At 46.8% G+C, this 14134-nt stretch overlaps 1 protein-coding gene across 2 annotated transcripts in view; it reads left to right on the top strand.

Moving 5' to 3' along the window:
- ARHGEF12 (Rho guanine nucleotide exchange factor 12) overlaps positions 1 to 12709 on the top strand; it is a 70627-nt gene extending 57918 nt beyond the window's left edge. For both annotated transcript variants that reach the window (XM_065855494.2, XM_065855495.2), the window contains 10 exons: positions 1146 to 1221; positions 1616 to 1783; positions 2255 to 2342; positions 2715 to 2804; positions 2922 to 2998; positions 3171 to 3398; positions 5947 to 6393; positions 7603 to 7886; positions 8368 to 8440; positions 8998 to 12709. In XM_065855494.2, the coding sequence (XP_065711566.1) occupies positions 1146 to 1221; positions 1616 to 1783; positions 2255 to 2342; positions 2715 to 2804; positions 2922 to 2998; positions 3171 to 3398; positions 5947 to 6393; positions 7603 to 7886; positions 8368 to 8440; positions 8998 to 9008 (1542 nt within the window). In that variant the 3' untranslated portion in view covers positions 9009 to 12709. The remainder of the gene's footprint in view (positions 1 to 1145; positions 1222 to 1615; positions 1784 to 2254; positions 2343 to 2714; positions 2805 to 2921; positions 2999 to 3170; positions 3399 to 5946; positions 6394 to 7602; positions 7887 to 8367; positions 8441 to 8997) is intronic.
- The last annotated feature ends 1425 nt before the right edge of the window (positions 12710 to 14134 follow it).

Below are 14134 nucleotides of genomic sequence, written 5' to 3' on the forward strand. Positions count from 1 at the left end.
TGATTAGTCTCAGAAATTTGAGTTCTGCTACCTTAGATCTCTGTGGATGGAACAACTTAATTCTGCACATCGCAGTGTTGCTGAGGCTTGTAAAACAAATCTTAATGGTCTGCAAGCTAATGTACTGTATCACATAAGAGACACCTGATGGATGTTAAGTCTTATTATGGATATTTATCTCAGATGATTGCTTGTCTTGGTTGTGCCGTTGGAACTGAGAAGGCCAGTGTAGCAGTGCAGTTGGATTCAAAGGAAGAGCTTGTCCACAAGCTTCTTTATATAGAGGATAAATGAGTGTAGCAAACTAAGTCTTAATACAGTGCTAAAATACTGTGTTTCATGGCCCCTCTAAATCGGTGCAGTTAGGTTAGTGAAGCTGGTTACTTGCTGTATCAGTGCCCTGTCATCCCCAGAGTGAATGTGGATCTAAGAAAAAATAATTATATGAAGACTTTTCTATAAAACTACGTCCTGTGTGCCTCCACAAATAAGCTTGCAAGTGTTTGGTTATGAAATGGAGAATTTACTGGCGGTTATGAAATCTCGCTGTTGTTGATTGTAGACTCTGAGACTTGGAAGGAATGACTTGTGAAAACTGTCACTTCAAGTGCCTGCGGATCTAAATGTCACAAGCACTGGAATGACTGAAGAATCCATTGACATTCTAAAGTCCACGAGATCACTGGGATGATTTGTACATCGCTTTATCATTTGTGGGCACACTTGACTTGCAAATCGAGTGCTGAAGCATTCACCAGTTGTAACACTAGAACTGCCAGCTTTAAAACAGATATTGGAAACAACTCGTAGACATCAGATGAAGTCCTAATGCCTTACTAGTTTGACTTTGGACAATTTTCTACCCTCTGAGCCCAGACATCTCCAAAAGAGCAGTGAAGATGATAGCAAACACCTCTCGCATGATTTTGGTTTACAAGGATTCACTCCTGCTCCATGGTTCTTTTTCCAGGCTGCGTTTAGCTGCTCATCTCCAAACCATAGCGCCTGTTGTAGACTTCCCTCCGACATTCTCATGCTTTACCAGTACCTTACCAGTACCTTACCAGTACCTTACCATTACTTACCACTTTACCATTACCACAGAAATTTCATACCGCTGCTTTTTTTCTCTCCCCCGGTGACAGAACTTGGATCTAACCAAGAGAAAAATGCTTCACGAAGGACCCCTGACGTGGAAGGTTAACCGTGACAAAACCATCGGTGAGTCCTGTTCCATCGACTGACTTGAAATTGGGTTTGTGCTTGCTGAGGAGCAAAGCAAAAGCATTTCTGCACTTTCCAGTGATGATTCCCACCTATAATAATGCCTGTGTGCTTCTCAGAGCTGATTAAATTATTCTTGTCAATTCTGAAATGCGCTGAAGTGTCATTAAGGCCACGCAGGGACACAGCAGTCAGTCATGAGATGATCCAATTCCATCTGTAGCTTTCTGCCGTAGCTCTGATGAGGATGTGCAAGCTTTGCCTAGAATGGCACAGCTCTGATTACTGCCTCTGCATGAGTAATCAAAAAAGGCAGCTTTTTTCTTTCTGCAGGGGTGTGATATAAAACTACGCGTCTTTAACTCATTTTGAGCTCTTTTGCACTCTGCAGATCTCTATACTCTGCTGCTGGAGGACATTCTGGTGCTGCTGCAGAAACAAGATGACAAACTGGTCCTCAAGTGTCACAGTAAAATCTTGGCGTCGACAGCCGACAGCAAACACACCTTCAGCCCTATCATCAAATTGAACACCGTCCTGGTTCGCCAGGTGGCAACGGGTCAGTGCAACCTCTGAGAAAGCACGAGGACAAAAACGAGGAGTAGAGGATACCTGGTTTTGTGTAGAGTTCCCAGAGCAGAACACGGAAAGATGCGTAGGCTTAATTCTTAGTTGTCCAACATCTTGCTTTGTATGTATGAGCTGTTTAACTTCTTTGCATCAGTAATAGGCATGCCTTGAGTTTTAAATAGGCTTCTAAATTAAAGTACTCTGATTATATTAGATGAAAGGTACTTTAAAAATGATGAGGAGGGAAAAGAGGAGAAATGGATCTGTTTCTAAATGGTTTGGGCAGTAATGGCTCTTTTCATTGAGGACTAATAGACAAATTTCCTGGGTAAGGAAGGATGGATGTTGGTATATTATAGCGTTGGAGGGTTATCTCATGAACTCTTCTTTCATTGCTTTGGGTTGGGGTTATGCTCAGTTTTAGGAATCATTAAATCCTTCCCTCCCTGTGTTGCTGCAGATAACAAAGCTTTCTTCGTCATCTCCATGTCAGAAAACGGCGCTCACATTTACGAACTGGTGGCACAGACCGTTTCAGAAAAGAACGTGTAAGTACTCCGTGCAGTTCTGGCGGCTGATTCTGATCACAGCGCCCCATGCATGAACTCGATTCCCTAGCAAAACACTTCATCTTTGGTACAAACGCTTGTCTTCTAAAGTAGAAGCAAGGCACAGACTTATTTGACTGGTCTAGCCTCTCATATATGAAACTCTTCAGTAATATGTGAAGTGTTACTTAATGCTTTCGTATATATTTATATATAAAGCAGCTCCTGCTAAGGTCCTGTCACTCATTTCCTTCTGCTGTAGAGTACCCTGGTGAGGTGGTATAATATTAGCCGGATTTAAGAGGTGTTAAATAGAGAAACATACATTATACTTCACGTCTTGCATGCTTTTATTTGATGTTTCTGCTGCAGGTGGCAGGACCTTATAGCTCAGATGGCAGGGACTGTAAAAATGGGGAGCGCCAGGAGGGTGATTCCATTACCGCAATCAGGACCTGGCGAGTAAGTAAAAGCAGTTGGAGTTGGGCTGGTTTTTCTTCCCAAAATTGCCACTGATTCTCATGCAGTGATTCAGATAGATGTGACTAAAGGAAAATGTTCCTCCTTTCCTCTCCGTAGGGAAGAGCGTGAAGAGGAGGAGCAGCAGAAACTCAAGGAGCAGCATGACATTCCCACCAGTAACCTGCAGAGCCCAGGTAGAACCGGGGGCCAGGGGAATGGTGGCAGTAGATTTGCAAACGTCCCGAGCCGTATGTTCCTTGTGGCTTGGAGAGCTTTTGGTAGCTGGGAGATTCCTGCATGAAGCAGAATATTCTGCAGTTCATCATCACAGTTGTTGAACTCGAACGCGTGTTTTGTGTTTACTAGACAAAGATTTGGGCCTCGAACCTCCCTTAATGCTGAACGCTCAGTCTTCTTCGCCCATCGTGTCCGACAAGTCCAAGGCAGAAAGTCTTCTGGTGTCAGAGGGACAGTTTGATAAAGTGCAGCAGGCAGACCTGACACTTAAAGATCCTGCTGCGTGCTGCGAGCACACGGGCAGCGGCTCAGCAGCGGTGCCGGAAGGGCAGTGGGCGCTGGATGCATTAAGGAACTGTAAGTACCTGTGGGGTGAGATCTGGAGATCCAAGTCAATCATCTAAATCAAAAATACAATCTCAGTTTCTGTTGGGTGTCAGTTTGTGCTGTAGATCCAGCAGGACAAAACAGAACGGATCTGATGGCGAGTTCTACGTTGTGAATTCATATACCGGTCCTTTCTTTGGCTCCAGACATCTCATTGCTTTTCCCGTGTATAAAGTGATGGTGGTAATGAATCATTACTGTCCATGAAGTGCTTTGATGACAAGATGATATTGCAGAACTTTGTGCCATTACTAGTCAGCAGGTTTTTAAAACACAACACAACCTGGGGACTTATTTTCACGGCACCGGAGCAGAATAGGAGAGGTCGCGTGAGTCGCAGAATATAATTTTGTGTCATCTTCTTTTTAGTAAAACACCACAAACGAGTTTGGAGATACGTGAGCTTGACAAAGTCTAGGTTCAGATGTTGAGGGCTTGGGAGGTGGTTGGATGGAATTAGACCAACACTTACAAGTGTCAAAAAGAAATCTTCCTGATGCACAGATGATTCTGTAGAATTGTTTCCAGAAAACCACTTGGGCAGATCCAGCAGTGCAATTCCTAAATATGACTTGGAATGAAATCATTAATCTAAATATCTCTACCGGAAATGGACTTGGAATAGTCAGTATTGCTTCCCTATGGGTCATTGGCTTTTATGGAAATGCAGAGCATTCGTATCCTTGGCCTGAGTTCCCTCTTCCATCTCTCTCTACAATAATGACCGTTTTCAGCAATCCAATAGTTTACCTTGGATCTTCAATCCATTTATGCTTCTCCTTGCAGGATTCAAAGTCCTTTTCTAGTTCTGAATTCCTGGTACTTGTTTTCAGAGACTGGTGACAAGATCATCTGAGTCTGGGATGTGTAAAGATGGTATTATTATGTGGGTTGAAGTTCAAATGAGCATAAATTTGCATGAAATTGTAGAGAAAATGTGTCTTTTTAATTTTTTTTGACCTGTCGTTTCAAGGTTGAGTGGCATACTCCCAATATGCTGGTTTCTTAGGTGGGGATCCCCTCTTATGGCCGTAGGTTCTGATTCATTTGGAGGCACAGGTAAAACCTGGACATTTACCTGCGCTCCAGCTGGATAATTTCAGCAGATCATTTATCTGCTTTTCCCAAAGCAAAATGGAACTTGTACTGACAGGTTTGCTCTCATTCGCGAGGTAAAATGTGGAGTAAGGCTTCAACCCCTAGGGACATAGCAAGATGGATGGATGATGGCAGAGCGGTGGATGTGATCTCCCTTGACTTGAGTGAGGCATTGGACACAGTCTGCACAGCATCCTCACAGCTGAACTGAGGAGTGCGGTCTGGATGAGCGGGCAGTGAGGTGACTGCGAACTGGCTGAAGGGAAGAAGCCAGAGAGTCGTGGGCAATGGGCAGAGTCCAGTTGAGGCCTGGATCCAGTGCAGAGCCTCAGGGGGCAGTGCTGGGGCCGGGATTATTCAATATATTCATCAATGATTTGGACGAGGGAATAGAGTGACTGTCAGCAAGTTTGCTGGTGACACCAAGCTGGGAGGAGTGGTGACACTGGAAGCTGTGCTGCCATCAGAGACCTGGACAGGCTGGAGAGCTGGGCGGGGAAACATTTAATGAAATAGAACAAGGGCAAGTGTAGAGTCTTGAATCTGGACAGGAACAACCCCAGGTTCAAGTGTAAGTTGGGGAATGACCTATTAGAGAGCAGTGTAGGGAAAGGGAGCTGGGGGTCCTGGGGACAGCAGGGTGAGCATGAGCCAGCACTGGGCCCTTGTGGCCAGGAAGCCAATGGGACCTGGGGTGGGTTAGAAGGGGGTGGTCAGTAGGTCAGAGAGGTTCTCCTGCCCCTCTGCTCTGCCCTGGGGAGACCACACCTGGAATATTGTGTCCAGTTGTGGCCCCTCAGCTCCAGAAGGACAGGGAACTGCTGCAGAGAGTCCAGCGCAGCCACCAAGATGCTGAAGGGAGTGGAGCATCTCCCGTGTGAGGAAAGGCTGAGGGAGCTGGGGCTCTGGAGCTGGAGAAGAGGAGACTGGGGGGGACTCATTCCTGGGGATCAATATGGAAAGGGGCAGTGTCAGGAGGATGGAGCCAGGCTCTGCTGGGTGACACCCAGTGACAGGACAAGGGGCAATGGGTGCAAACTGGAACACAGGAGGTTCCACTGCAAGAGGAGAAGCAACTTGTTGGGGGTGAGGGTGGCAGAGCCTGGCCCAGGCTGCCCAGGGAGGTTGTGGAGTCTCCTTCTCTGCAGACATTCAAACCCGCCTGGACCCCTTCCTGTGGAACCTCAGCTGGGTGTTCCTGCTCCATGGGGGATTGCACTGGATGAGCTTTCCAGGGCCCTTCCAACCCCTCACACTCTGGGGTTCTGTGACTCTGTCATTCTGGATTAAAATAAATCCATGTTTTTCCTACCAAGAGCGATGAGCAGGCTGGATGCTGAGATCCCCTTTTTGAGAGGGTGGCCTGGAAGTCTGGTTTAATCGCTGTTAGGGGTCACTGGTGAATGTTCTCTGTTTTCAGTGGGCTTGCTGAAACAGCTGCTGGTCCAGCAGCTCGGCTTTGCTGAGAAGGGCACCCCCGGAGACCGGCAGCGCTTTCCCAGGTTCCGGACTGTTTCTCAAGAGGCCCAAACGGAGAGTGGAAGCGAATTCCAGAATTCCGCAGACAGCACGCTCCCCAGAGCCGGAATCGGCGAATCCACAGCTACTTACGCCCTTCGGACTTCAGCTGAAGCAGCTGCGGGGGATTCGGTGCAGCTGGGAGCCAGAGAGCCCGGCTCGAGCAGCAGCCTGGCCATGGACCGCATGAGCGTGACGCTGGGGCTGGCGGCGGAGCTGGAGGCCGTGGGCGCCGACGAGAGCGGGGAGCATTTCTTTGACGCTCGAGAAGCTCACAGCGATGAAAACCCGTCTGAAAGCGAACTCATGGAAAGGAAGGAGGAAGAGGATGTGGAAACACGGATCTCAGGTGGGCGGATTGCATTAATTCCTTGCGTGATAGTTTGGCCAGACCCTATATTAGAGACAGTTTTAAATAGGAGATACCAAAGAAAATCGCAGTACATTTTCCTCTCTTGCTTATACGTTATAGGACATTTAAAGTTCACTTTCAGCCCTTGACAGTCATTTTAGCCCTGAAAAGGCTGTGCAAGCACGTAGCTGATGAATTCTGTTGTATGAAAGAAGCTGAAATACTGTGGGGTTAATACACTTTGCACTGTTAATTCTCCTGAGACTTTACCCCAGTCTGAAGCTCTTCAGAGCTTATTATTTTTGTTATTTCTATTATTATTACTCCAGACGGTACATTTGGCAGCGTCGGCCAACCCGATGACACTGCGTGAGATGTAGCACACAAGTTGAGGTTTATCTCACGTGCGTGTTGTAGCAGAAGTAGCTACAAGTAGGTAGATTCTGTGTGACTGTTAGTTTTGAAATCTCTTGTCCATAAATACGCTTTTATTTAAAGATTGGATTCTGTCGATGTGAATGGGGCAGTTTGTGACCGAATGCTGCCTTCCAGCTCCATATTGAAAATAACTTCGCTTTCCTTGGACTTCTGAGACATTTTAAATTATTAAAACTGAGCCAACAATTGGAGGCATCTAATTTATTTGTCAATCGCTTATGCCGTGCAGGGACATCAAAATGAGATTGACCTGTTTCAGTCAATTCTGACTTCACATGCTCGCTTTGCTGTAATGCTGTAGAGATTACTTCATGTAATCCTATTGGTAGGTGCAGGTTGTGAAAGCGTTTCTATCTATAATTGCTTTATCTTCTTAATGTATCATCAGCAAGCTATATTCTAAAGCCAGCCCATCTAAAAGCTACCTTAGTCAGTGAGCGGAGGTTAGAAATCCAGCAGTCTGGATTGTCGGGTACCATTAGTCTAAGTGCAGGTTTTTCAGACGTTATAATAGAAACACAGATCTTGCAGAAGCGGGAAGGTGGGTGATTAGCTCATTTCATCATGTAATTCTCAAACTGCGGCCCAAAAACCAGCCAAGCCCAATTCAGAACCAAACTAGTCTGGTCTGATACAATCACCGTTCTGTGTAGCGTTCACAAATGCTTTTTCTTCTGGGCCTCTCACCACTTATCCTCCATAAAAGTGTTTCCAGCTCTGCGGTTCTTTGCGGTGCTGGAGGTCTCAGTAAAACCGTTCTCTCCGCAGGAAATTACTTGATCCTCGACGGCTACGGCGCGGTGCAGGAGAGCTCCACCGACGAGGAGGTGTCGGCGCTGGTCCTGCGGTGCGCGGCGGGCGGCCGCGGCTCTTTGGACTCTGCGCAGCAGCGGCCGCTGTCGGACGGGGGGAGCTCCCCGTTTGCCGAGGACATGATGGGCACGGGGGACGAGTCCTGCTGCTTCCTAGCCAGACCTCACCTCTCCATAGAGTCGCGGATGCAGATGATGCAGTATATTCAGAAGATAGAGGACGACCTCGAAAAGTTAAAGGTATAGTGTTTCTGTTTGCAGCATCATAATCCTTAGGTTGGGAGTAATTTGGAGCAGGAAGAAAGGCAGCCATGCCCTTTTTTTGTCTTTGGCTCTTGTCTCTGGAAGCTTTTGAAGCATAGACTCAGTGCAGTTTTGCTTGCGTTGAGTTGTGGGTGACAAGAGGCAGGTAGTTCCACTGTGTGTTGCTTTAATCTGGACTTGGAGAGGTTCTGGAGGGGCAGGATGAAACCCACGCAAGTCTGCAACAGCCACGTTTTGAAGGGACCACCAACCTAAACAATATGAATTCCTATCATAAAAAAACTTAGCAAATCTGTTTGCTAATGTGAAACGAAGGTACTAAGCGCAGTAGACCAATGATGAGGCTTTCAGCCTCACTGTGTTCAGAATTATTTCTTGTATGTGATGAGCAATTGCTGTAGGAAGTTGACTTGGCAAATAAAGAGCTGCTTGAGTGTTGGGGGTGTCTGTTTTTCAGGAGGTGGAGGAGGACTACACCATTCTCCGACGCCAAGGGCTGGCTGGATCAGCCTCCACGGGAGAGCACTCAGGTACCAACCGGGCTTGGTAGCGCATCCCACGCGGCTTCAGCCATCCAAGAGCACAGAGTCAGTTACTAACGTTCCACACGCACGGAGAAGGTTTCACCTCCTTCAGGAGCTCTCGTAGGGCTGGGACCTGATTGCAGGAAAGGTCAATTGAATCCGCTGAGACTGGTGCGCGGAGATTGTTGTTTCCTCTGAAATGGTTCTTTGCAAGCTCACCCTGCCTGCTCAAGATACGCAGGATACGCAACTTCTTTTTGAAAGAAGGCTAAATTGATGTGAAGTCCCTAAGCGATATTGTTGAATCTGTAAAGTGATTCTAATCTGTCTTTTCTGTCTCTGGGGTGTCTTTGCTGTATCAAATGGTTGCCGTGGGTCTCTTTAAATTGGCCTTAAGCATCCTAGAGGTGTAATTGCTGGAATTACTGACAAAGGTCTTAAGGTTAACTGGGTGTGCTCTCGCTCACATAACACACTTGTGTTAGTACTCGTGTTCAGAAATGGTAGGGATTTGTCTCTCGTTGCATCTCCTCCTCTCTCACCACCTTGTTTTCCTTCCTCAGACAAAAGCTAGTCACGTTCGGAGAGGCGGCTGAAGATGGGATGACGAGTATCAGGACACAGCACCCGCTGCCTTCCTTGTGGACTCTGAGACAAGAGGGTTTGGACCATCCAGACGTGAGCCGGCGCAGGCACGGGCGCTTCTTCTGTGGGACATCTGCACTATCTTGTCAGTGAGGGAGTCTGTTCTATCCCGCTCCTCTCCTTGCTACCAGAAATGCATTTCTCAGAACAGAAAAACCAAACCAAATGTACAGAGCTTTGGGTGTAGGATATAAAAGTGTATTTAGACATTTAAAAAAAGAAAAAAAAAAATCAATGTATTTATTTGACTTCATTCCATGTATCAAAAGCACATTTTAATTTTTTAATCTGCCTTTTTGTTGTTGTTCTATTATAACTGGGTAGTGACAGTTCTAGCCCTCTGCACATAGCACCCCTGCTCCTGACCCGCAGTGGGGCCGAGGGGGATGTGGGGCTGTGTGCAAGTGCATCTTTGCTTCACTGGACTCTGCACTCCCTGCTGGCATCAAACTGCCAAGAGCTACTTATGAAGGTGTTAGGATGACGAGTGGCTGGAACTATCCGTATTCAGTGCGTGCATGGGAGCCGCTCACGTCGCAAGAGTTTTCCATGCACTAAACAGCCAGGCACTTGAGATGGGCGACTTTTCTTTTCCCCTCTCCCATTCCGTGTCTCCTTTGCTGACGAGATCAGGCTGGGAGAGGAGAAAGACAAGTTTTTTCTTGACTTTGTTGGCTTTGATCATTGTCTCCTTTGTAAAGTGATAAAAATACTTGGACCTGCAGCACTTTTGTAACTCTTCTCTGGATCAAAAAAGAAGAAGAAAAAAAGCAAACCCAGAAGTGTTTCAAAGGCACGGGGCGGATCTGCCCCGATTCACTACTGAATGAGTAAGGGCTGCCATTTGAGTGAGCCACAGGTACTGCTGATTATAGGGCCAGTAAGTTTTAGTACCTGGAAGTATGTCTTGCTGATGGTTTGGGGTCTTTTCTGGGGGGTGGAGCTGGTGTTTTTTGGGTTTTTTTTTTGCTTTTAAACTGTTTGTGCCAATATATTCTCACGGAAACAGAGATGTGCAAAACAGGGCCGAACCAGCTCTCCAGTGCTTCATTAGGCCTGTTCTAGTGGGGTTTGCTGTTGGAATTCCTTCCAGTGTAGGAAACAGGGTGGTAACTATCAGAGCTAAGCCTGGACTGCCTAAGCTGGGACTAGGACAGGCAAGCTGGGCCTAGGACAGGCACTGCCTGTTGCCGTAGGGCTGTTCGAGCTGCCCCTGGTATCACAGGCATCGTGAACGCAACTCCTAATGCGTAAGGCCGTCATTTTGCACCCTCTTCCCGAGTTTCAAACTGTGTACCGAACCCAGCCTGCGCAGCGTGCCAAACCTGAGAGTCCCAGGGACGCGTCACAACTGCTGTAGCATCGATTGCACCGCCTCGCGGAGCGCTGAGAATCTTCGGTCAGCGTAACAATCGCACTCCCCGCGCCTTCAAAACAAAAGGTTTCCTCTGTAGTTACTGGCAAGAAATCAGATCTGTCCTTGGTCTACTCGTGTACCAAAAACCAGTTCTTATTCTTCCCGTTGTTCATGCGAAGATCAACAGAGCTTGAGCAGGGAAGGTTTTGGGCCCGGTGTGAGAAGTCAGAGCCGTGAGCCCTTATAGAGTAAGGAGGAATTTGTCTTGTTTTAAGAGCCAATTGCACCAGTATTGTTGTTTTTCACCAGCGCTGCCAACACAAGCCAAAGTTTTCCTTTGTTTCCTCTTCCTTGGGACCCGCTAACGCCCGTCCTGTTGCATCTTGCACCTGTATGATTATGTCAGTATTAACTGAGCACTTCGGTTTAGTGCGTGGGATCCCCCTGCTCACCCGTACAGTTACCACCTTTGCTTAGAAACACCTAGACTTCCAAAAACTAAAGGCTGATGTGTATTTTACCCAATCCTGCCAGAAAAAGAACGAGGCTATAGCCAGGTGTGGTGTTTAAAGCCTCTTCTCCCCACCAGCGCCTGTTCTAGAGCTTCGTTGGGCTTTCAGGAGACCAGCAAAGATGGGACCTGTGAGGGTCAACGCGACCGAAGACAAAACCCTTGGTTCTCTGGTTTTCTCCAAGTTGAATTTCAAGGTTTGTGGTGAGCAGCAGTGGTTGTTCGGATGGGCCCTGGGGGCGCAATCCGCCCCCCGCCTCGCACTTCTTTGCATCAGCACCATCCACCACTACACGGTTCCATCCCCAATAGTTAAATCTGGGAATGCAGAGTATGGATGTTGCTGGGTCATCCATACATTTCTGCCTCCGGAGGGGGATTCTGCCCCCTGTCCCCCAGCCGTGGTCCCCTGGCGAGGGCGCTTCTGTCCCTGTCACCTCTGGAGAAGGGGAAGCATCCAGACTTTGTGGCAGATAAACCGTTGTGCTGGGTGAACACTCTCCTGAGCTTTAAGGAATTTTCAAGCAAACCAACCCATTCGATCCCAGTCGCATGGGCAACATCAACAACATACCGTGCATTGTCCCGCTGGGTTGTGTCTCAGCTGTTTGAGCTGCAACTCAAATGCACTATTCAGGATTCTCTCTTGATTTTTTGTTTTCACCTTTAAGCCATAAAATGACCCTTTTTTCAAATTCCAATTGGTGTAAGGAAGGATTGTGCCCTGCGCTGGCTGGTGATGGATGGGTTGTGTGTTCCCTTATTCAGACCGCACGGTGTTCTCTGGTTTTTTGCCCCAGCTCCTTCTCCTCAATGTGTCGTGGGTTTTTTTTCCTCAAATACAAGACGACAACAGTTTCTTCTCTTGGGAGCAAAGATGCAGTCGAGCAACCATTCGTTCCATCTTTCCAAGAAGCGATTTGTGCTGTTAGTTCAGGGAAAAGCAAAGAAAGCCCTTCCTGTAAAGGGGATTTTCCTTCCATAGAAGCGCAGAGGAGCAAATTCTAAGCTGGTGCTTGATCGCTCTGGTTTCTTGTGTATGGAGAGAAGGGAGATTTCTTTAACATCCTATAGGTGGGATCAGCAAGAAGGCTGAAGAACATCAGCCTGGAGAGTCTCGATGGTTTAGCTCAGCTTTCAGACAGCGCTGTACCTCAATTTCCAGTGTTTTCCGATCCGCAGACACTGTCTCTGTCACTAGAAGAGGGGGCGATGCTCCAGCAGGTGACACTGATGATCATCTCAGTGCTTGATGGTATCTGGCGGTGTTTCCTCCCCAGGTGAACCCTTCACTCCCTCCCCGTCCCCCAGAGGTGCCCCCGGAGCAGCAGATGTACCGCAAAAGGGAAACGGCAGCCACAGCACTGCTGTTGGGTTTGAATTTGGTCTTGTGGAGCTCTCTTCATACTAGGATATTTTATTTGCTTTGTACAACATACAATCATGTACTCTTAACAGAGATTTACTTTAAAGAGAAGAAGAAAGAAATAAATCTGGAAGTATTCTTTAAAAAAAATACAAAAAAATCTTTATTAATAATCCTGTATTTTTACTGATCATGTTTGAATGTCTAAAAAGACTTTATTGTTCTAATTATCCAGATGTATGTTTGTAAAATAGCTCTTTTATGACTTAGCTGATAAGGTTGTATGTTTCTGGAATTAAATATTGGTCACTTAAAAAAACAAAATCTGTTTTCAGGATCTGGGAAATAGAAAATTTAAGCGTTTCAAATATCATTAAATAAGCTTAAAGGAAAGAAGTTTGTCTGCTGCATTTCTTGGGGGGTGTTTTGCAGGTTTGTGCCCGAGAGGATCCTTTAAATAGAAGAAAAACAGGGGAAAAGAAATAAATATTGGATCTCAAGTTTAATCCAGTCTTAAAAATTCTGACGTCGAAGGCGCCGTGTTCAGGTTGCACAGATTCTGAGCAACTTTCAGTGAGTCGGTGAACAAATGGTCAGATATCCCCAAGTCAGATGGAAGAACTGGCGTTCAGATCAGTGGAGTAAGTAATAAGGAATAATAATAATATAATAAGAAATAAGTAATTGGTGCCCGTGGATTTGTACATTCTGAACCTGTACGTCGGTGCTTCTCTGTCCCTACCTCTGCCCTTTGGTCTTGACCAGCGAGGAGCAATGAGCACCAAACATCAGCTCCTGTAGAGCACAGGGACTGGTGCTGGCTGGAAGCTGCGAGTGCCGGTCCCCAGCGCCCGGGCTGTGCCTGGCGCAGCCCCTGGCCCCTCTGCTCTTTCTGCAGTTGCTGGCTGTGATTTGGAAGTGGAATTGGGCCCTTTGCAGCGGATTTCCCGCTCATCGCATCCCCCGAGTTTCACTGTGTCACCAACAGCAACCTAACGAACCCTTCAAAGCGTCGGGTGTAGCTGTCACCATTAATTCTTTGGCTCATCTGGTCGCTTCTCACAACGGAATCGGAGCGGTGAGTTTCTGTTTTAGGTCAGTTTTGTGTTCCTGTGCTCTAGCACAGCAGGGGTTGCTTTTAAGTTTCTAGCGTTGTAGCTTTAAATCCAACCAGAGCCATTATCAGATGACATTAAATTAAGGTGATTTTATTAATTTATAAGCTTATTTTTGGCAGATCGGAAGTGCCGGTATCTAGCCTTTCATCAGCTTAGTATCTTGTAAATGTTCATCATTTAAGTCTTGCTGGACTAATGTTTCCCTGAAGCAGAACTGCAAGCGTTTGCTGTTCAACTAAAGGGCTGCGGCTTTACATCAAATTCTACCCAGAGCCTATGGGGCTTAAACTATGTTTTCCTTGCCTTCTGCAAAGCGAATCTGCTTCTTTATGTATCTTTCGCTTTTCAACTTTACACCTTTGAAGGAATTCGGTCTCTCCCGTAGCAGGAGCGATGTTGTGCTGCTTTGCGTCTCAGTGCGTCGGAGCACTCGAGGCCTTTCATTTCCATTCTTTTGCTGGATATTTTTCCCTTCACTGGGATCAAATAGGAATTTGAGAGAGGAGAGGAGTGAAATTGAAACTCAACGTTGAGGGAACTCGCGGATGTTTTAATAGGGAACATCTGTGCTCGAGTTGTGTGCCAAGGCCCCTGTGTGCTTGGGTTCTCTGCAGAGGATGCTTTGCATGAATCCCTCTCATTTAATGATGTTCTTATCTTTGCCTTTTGACTTCCCTGCAAAGTGGTGCAGTCACGTTCCTGA

The sequence above is a fragment of the Patagioenas fasciata genome, chromosome 24 (assembly GCF_037038585.1).
Source record: "Patagioenas fasciata isolate bPatFas1 chromosome 24, bPatFas1.hap1, whole genome shotgun sequence".
In the NCBI taxonomy this organism is placed as follows: domain Eukaryota; kingdom Metazoa; phylum Chordata; class Aves; order Columbiformes; family Columbidae; genus Patagioenas; species Patagioenas fasciata.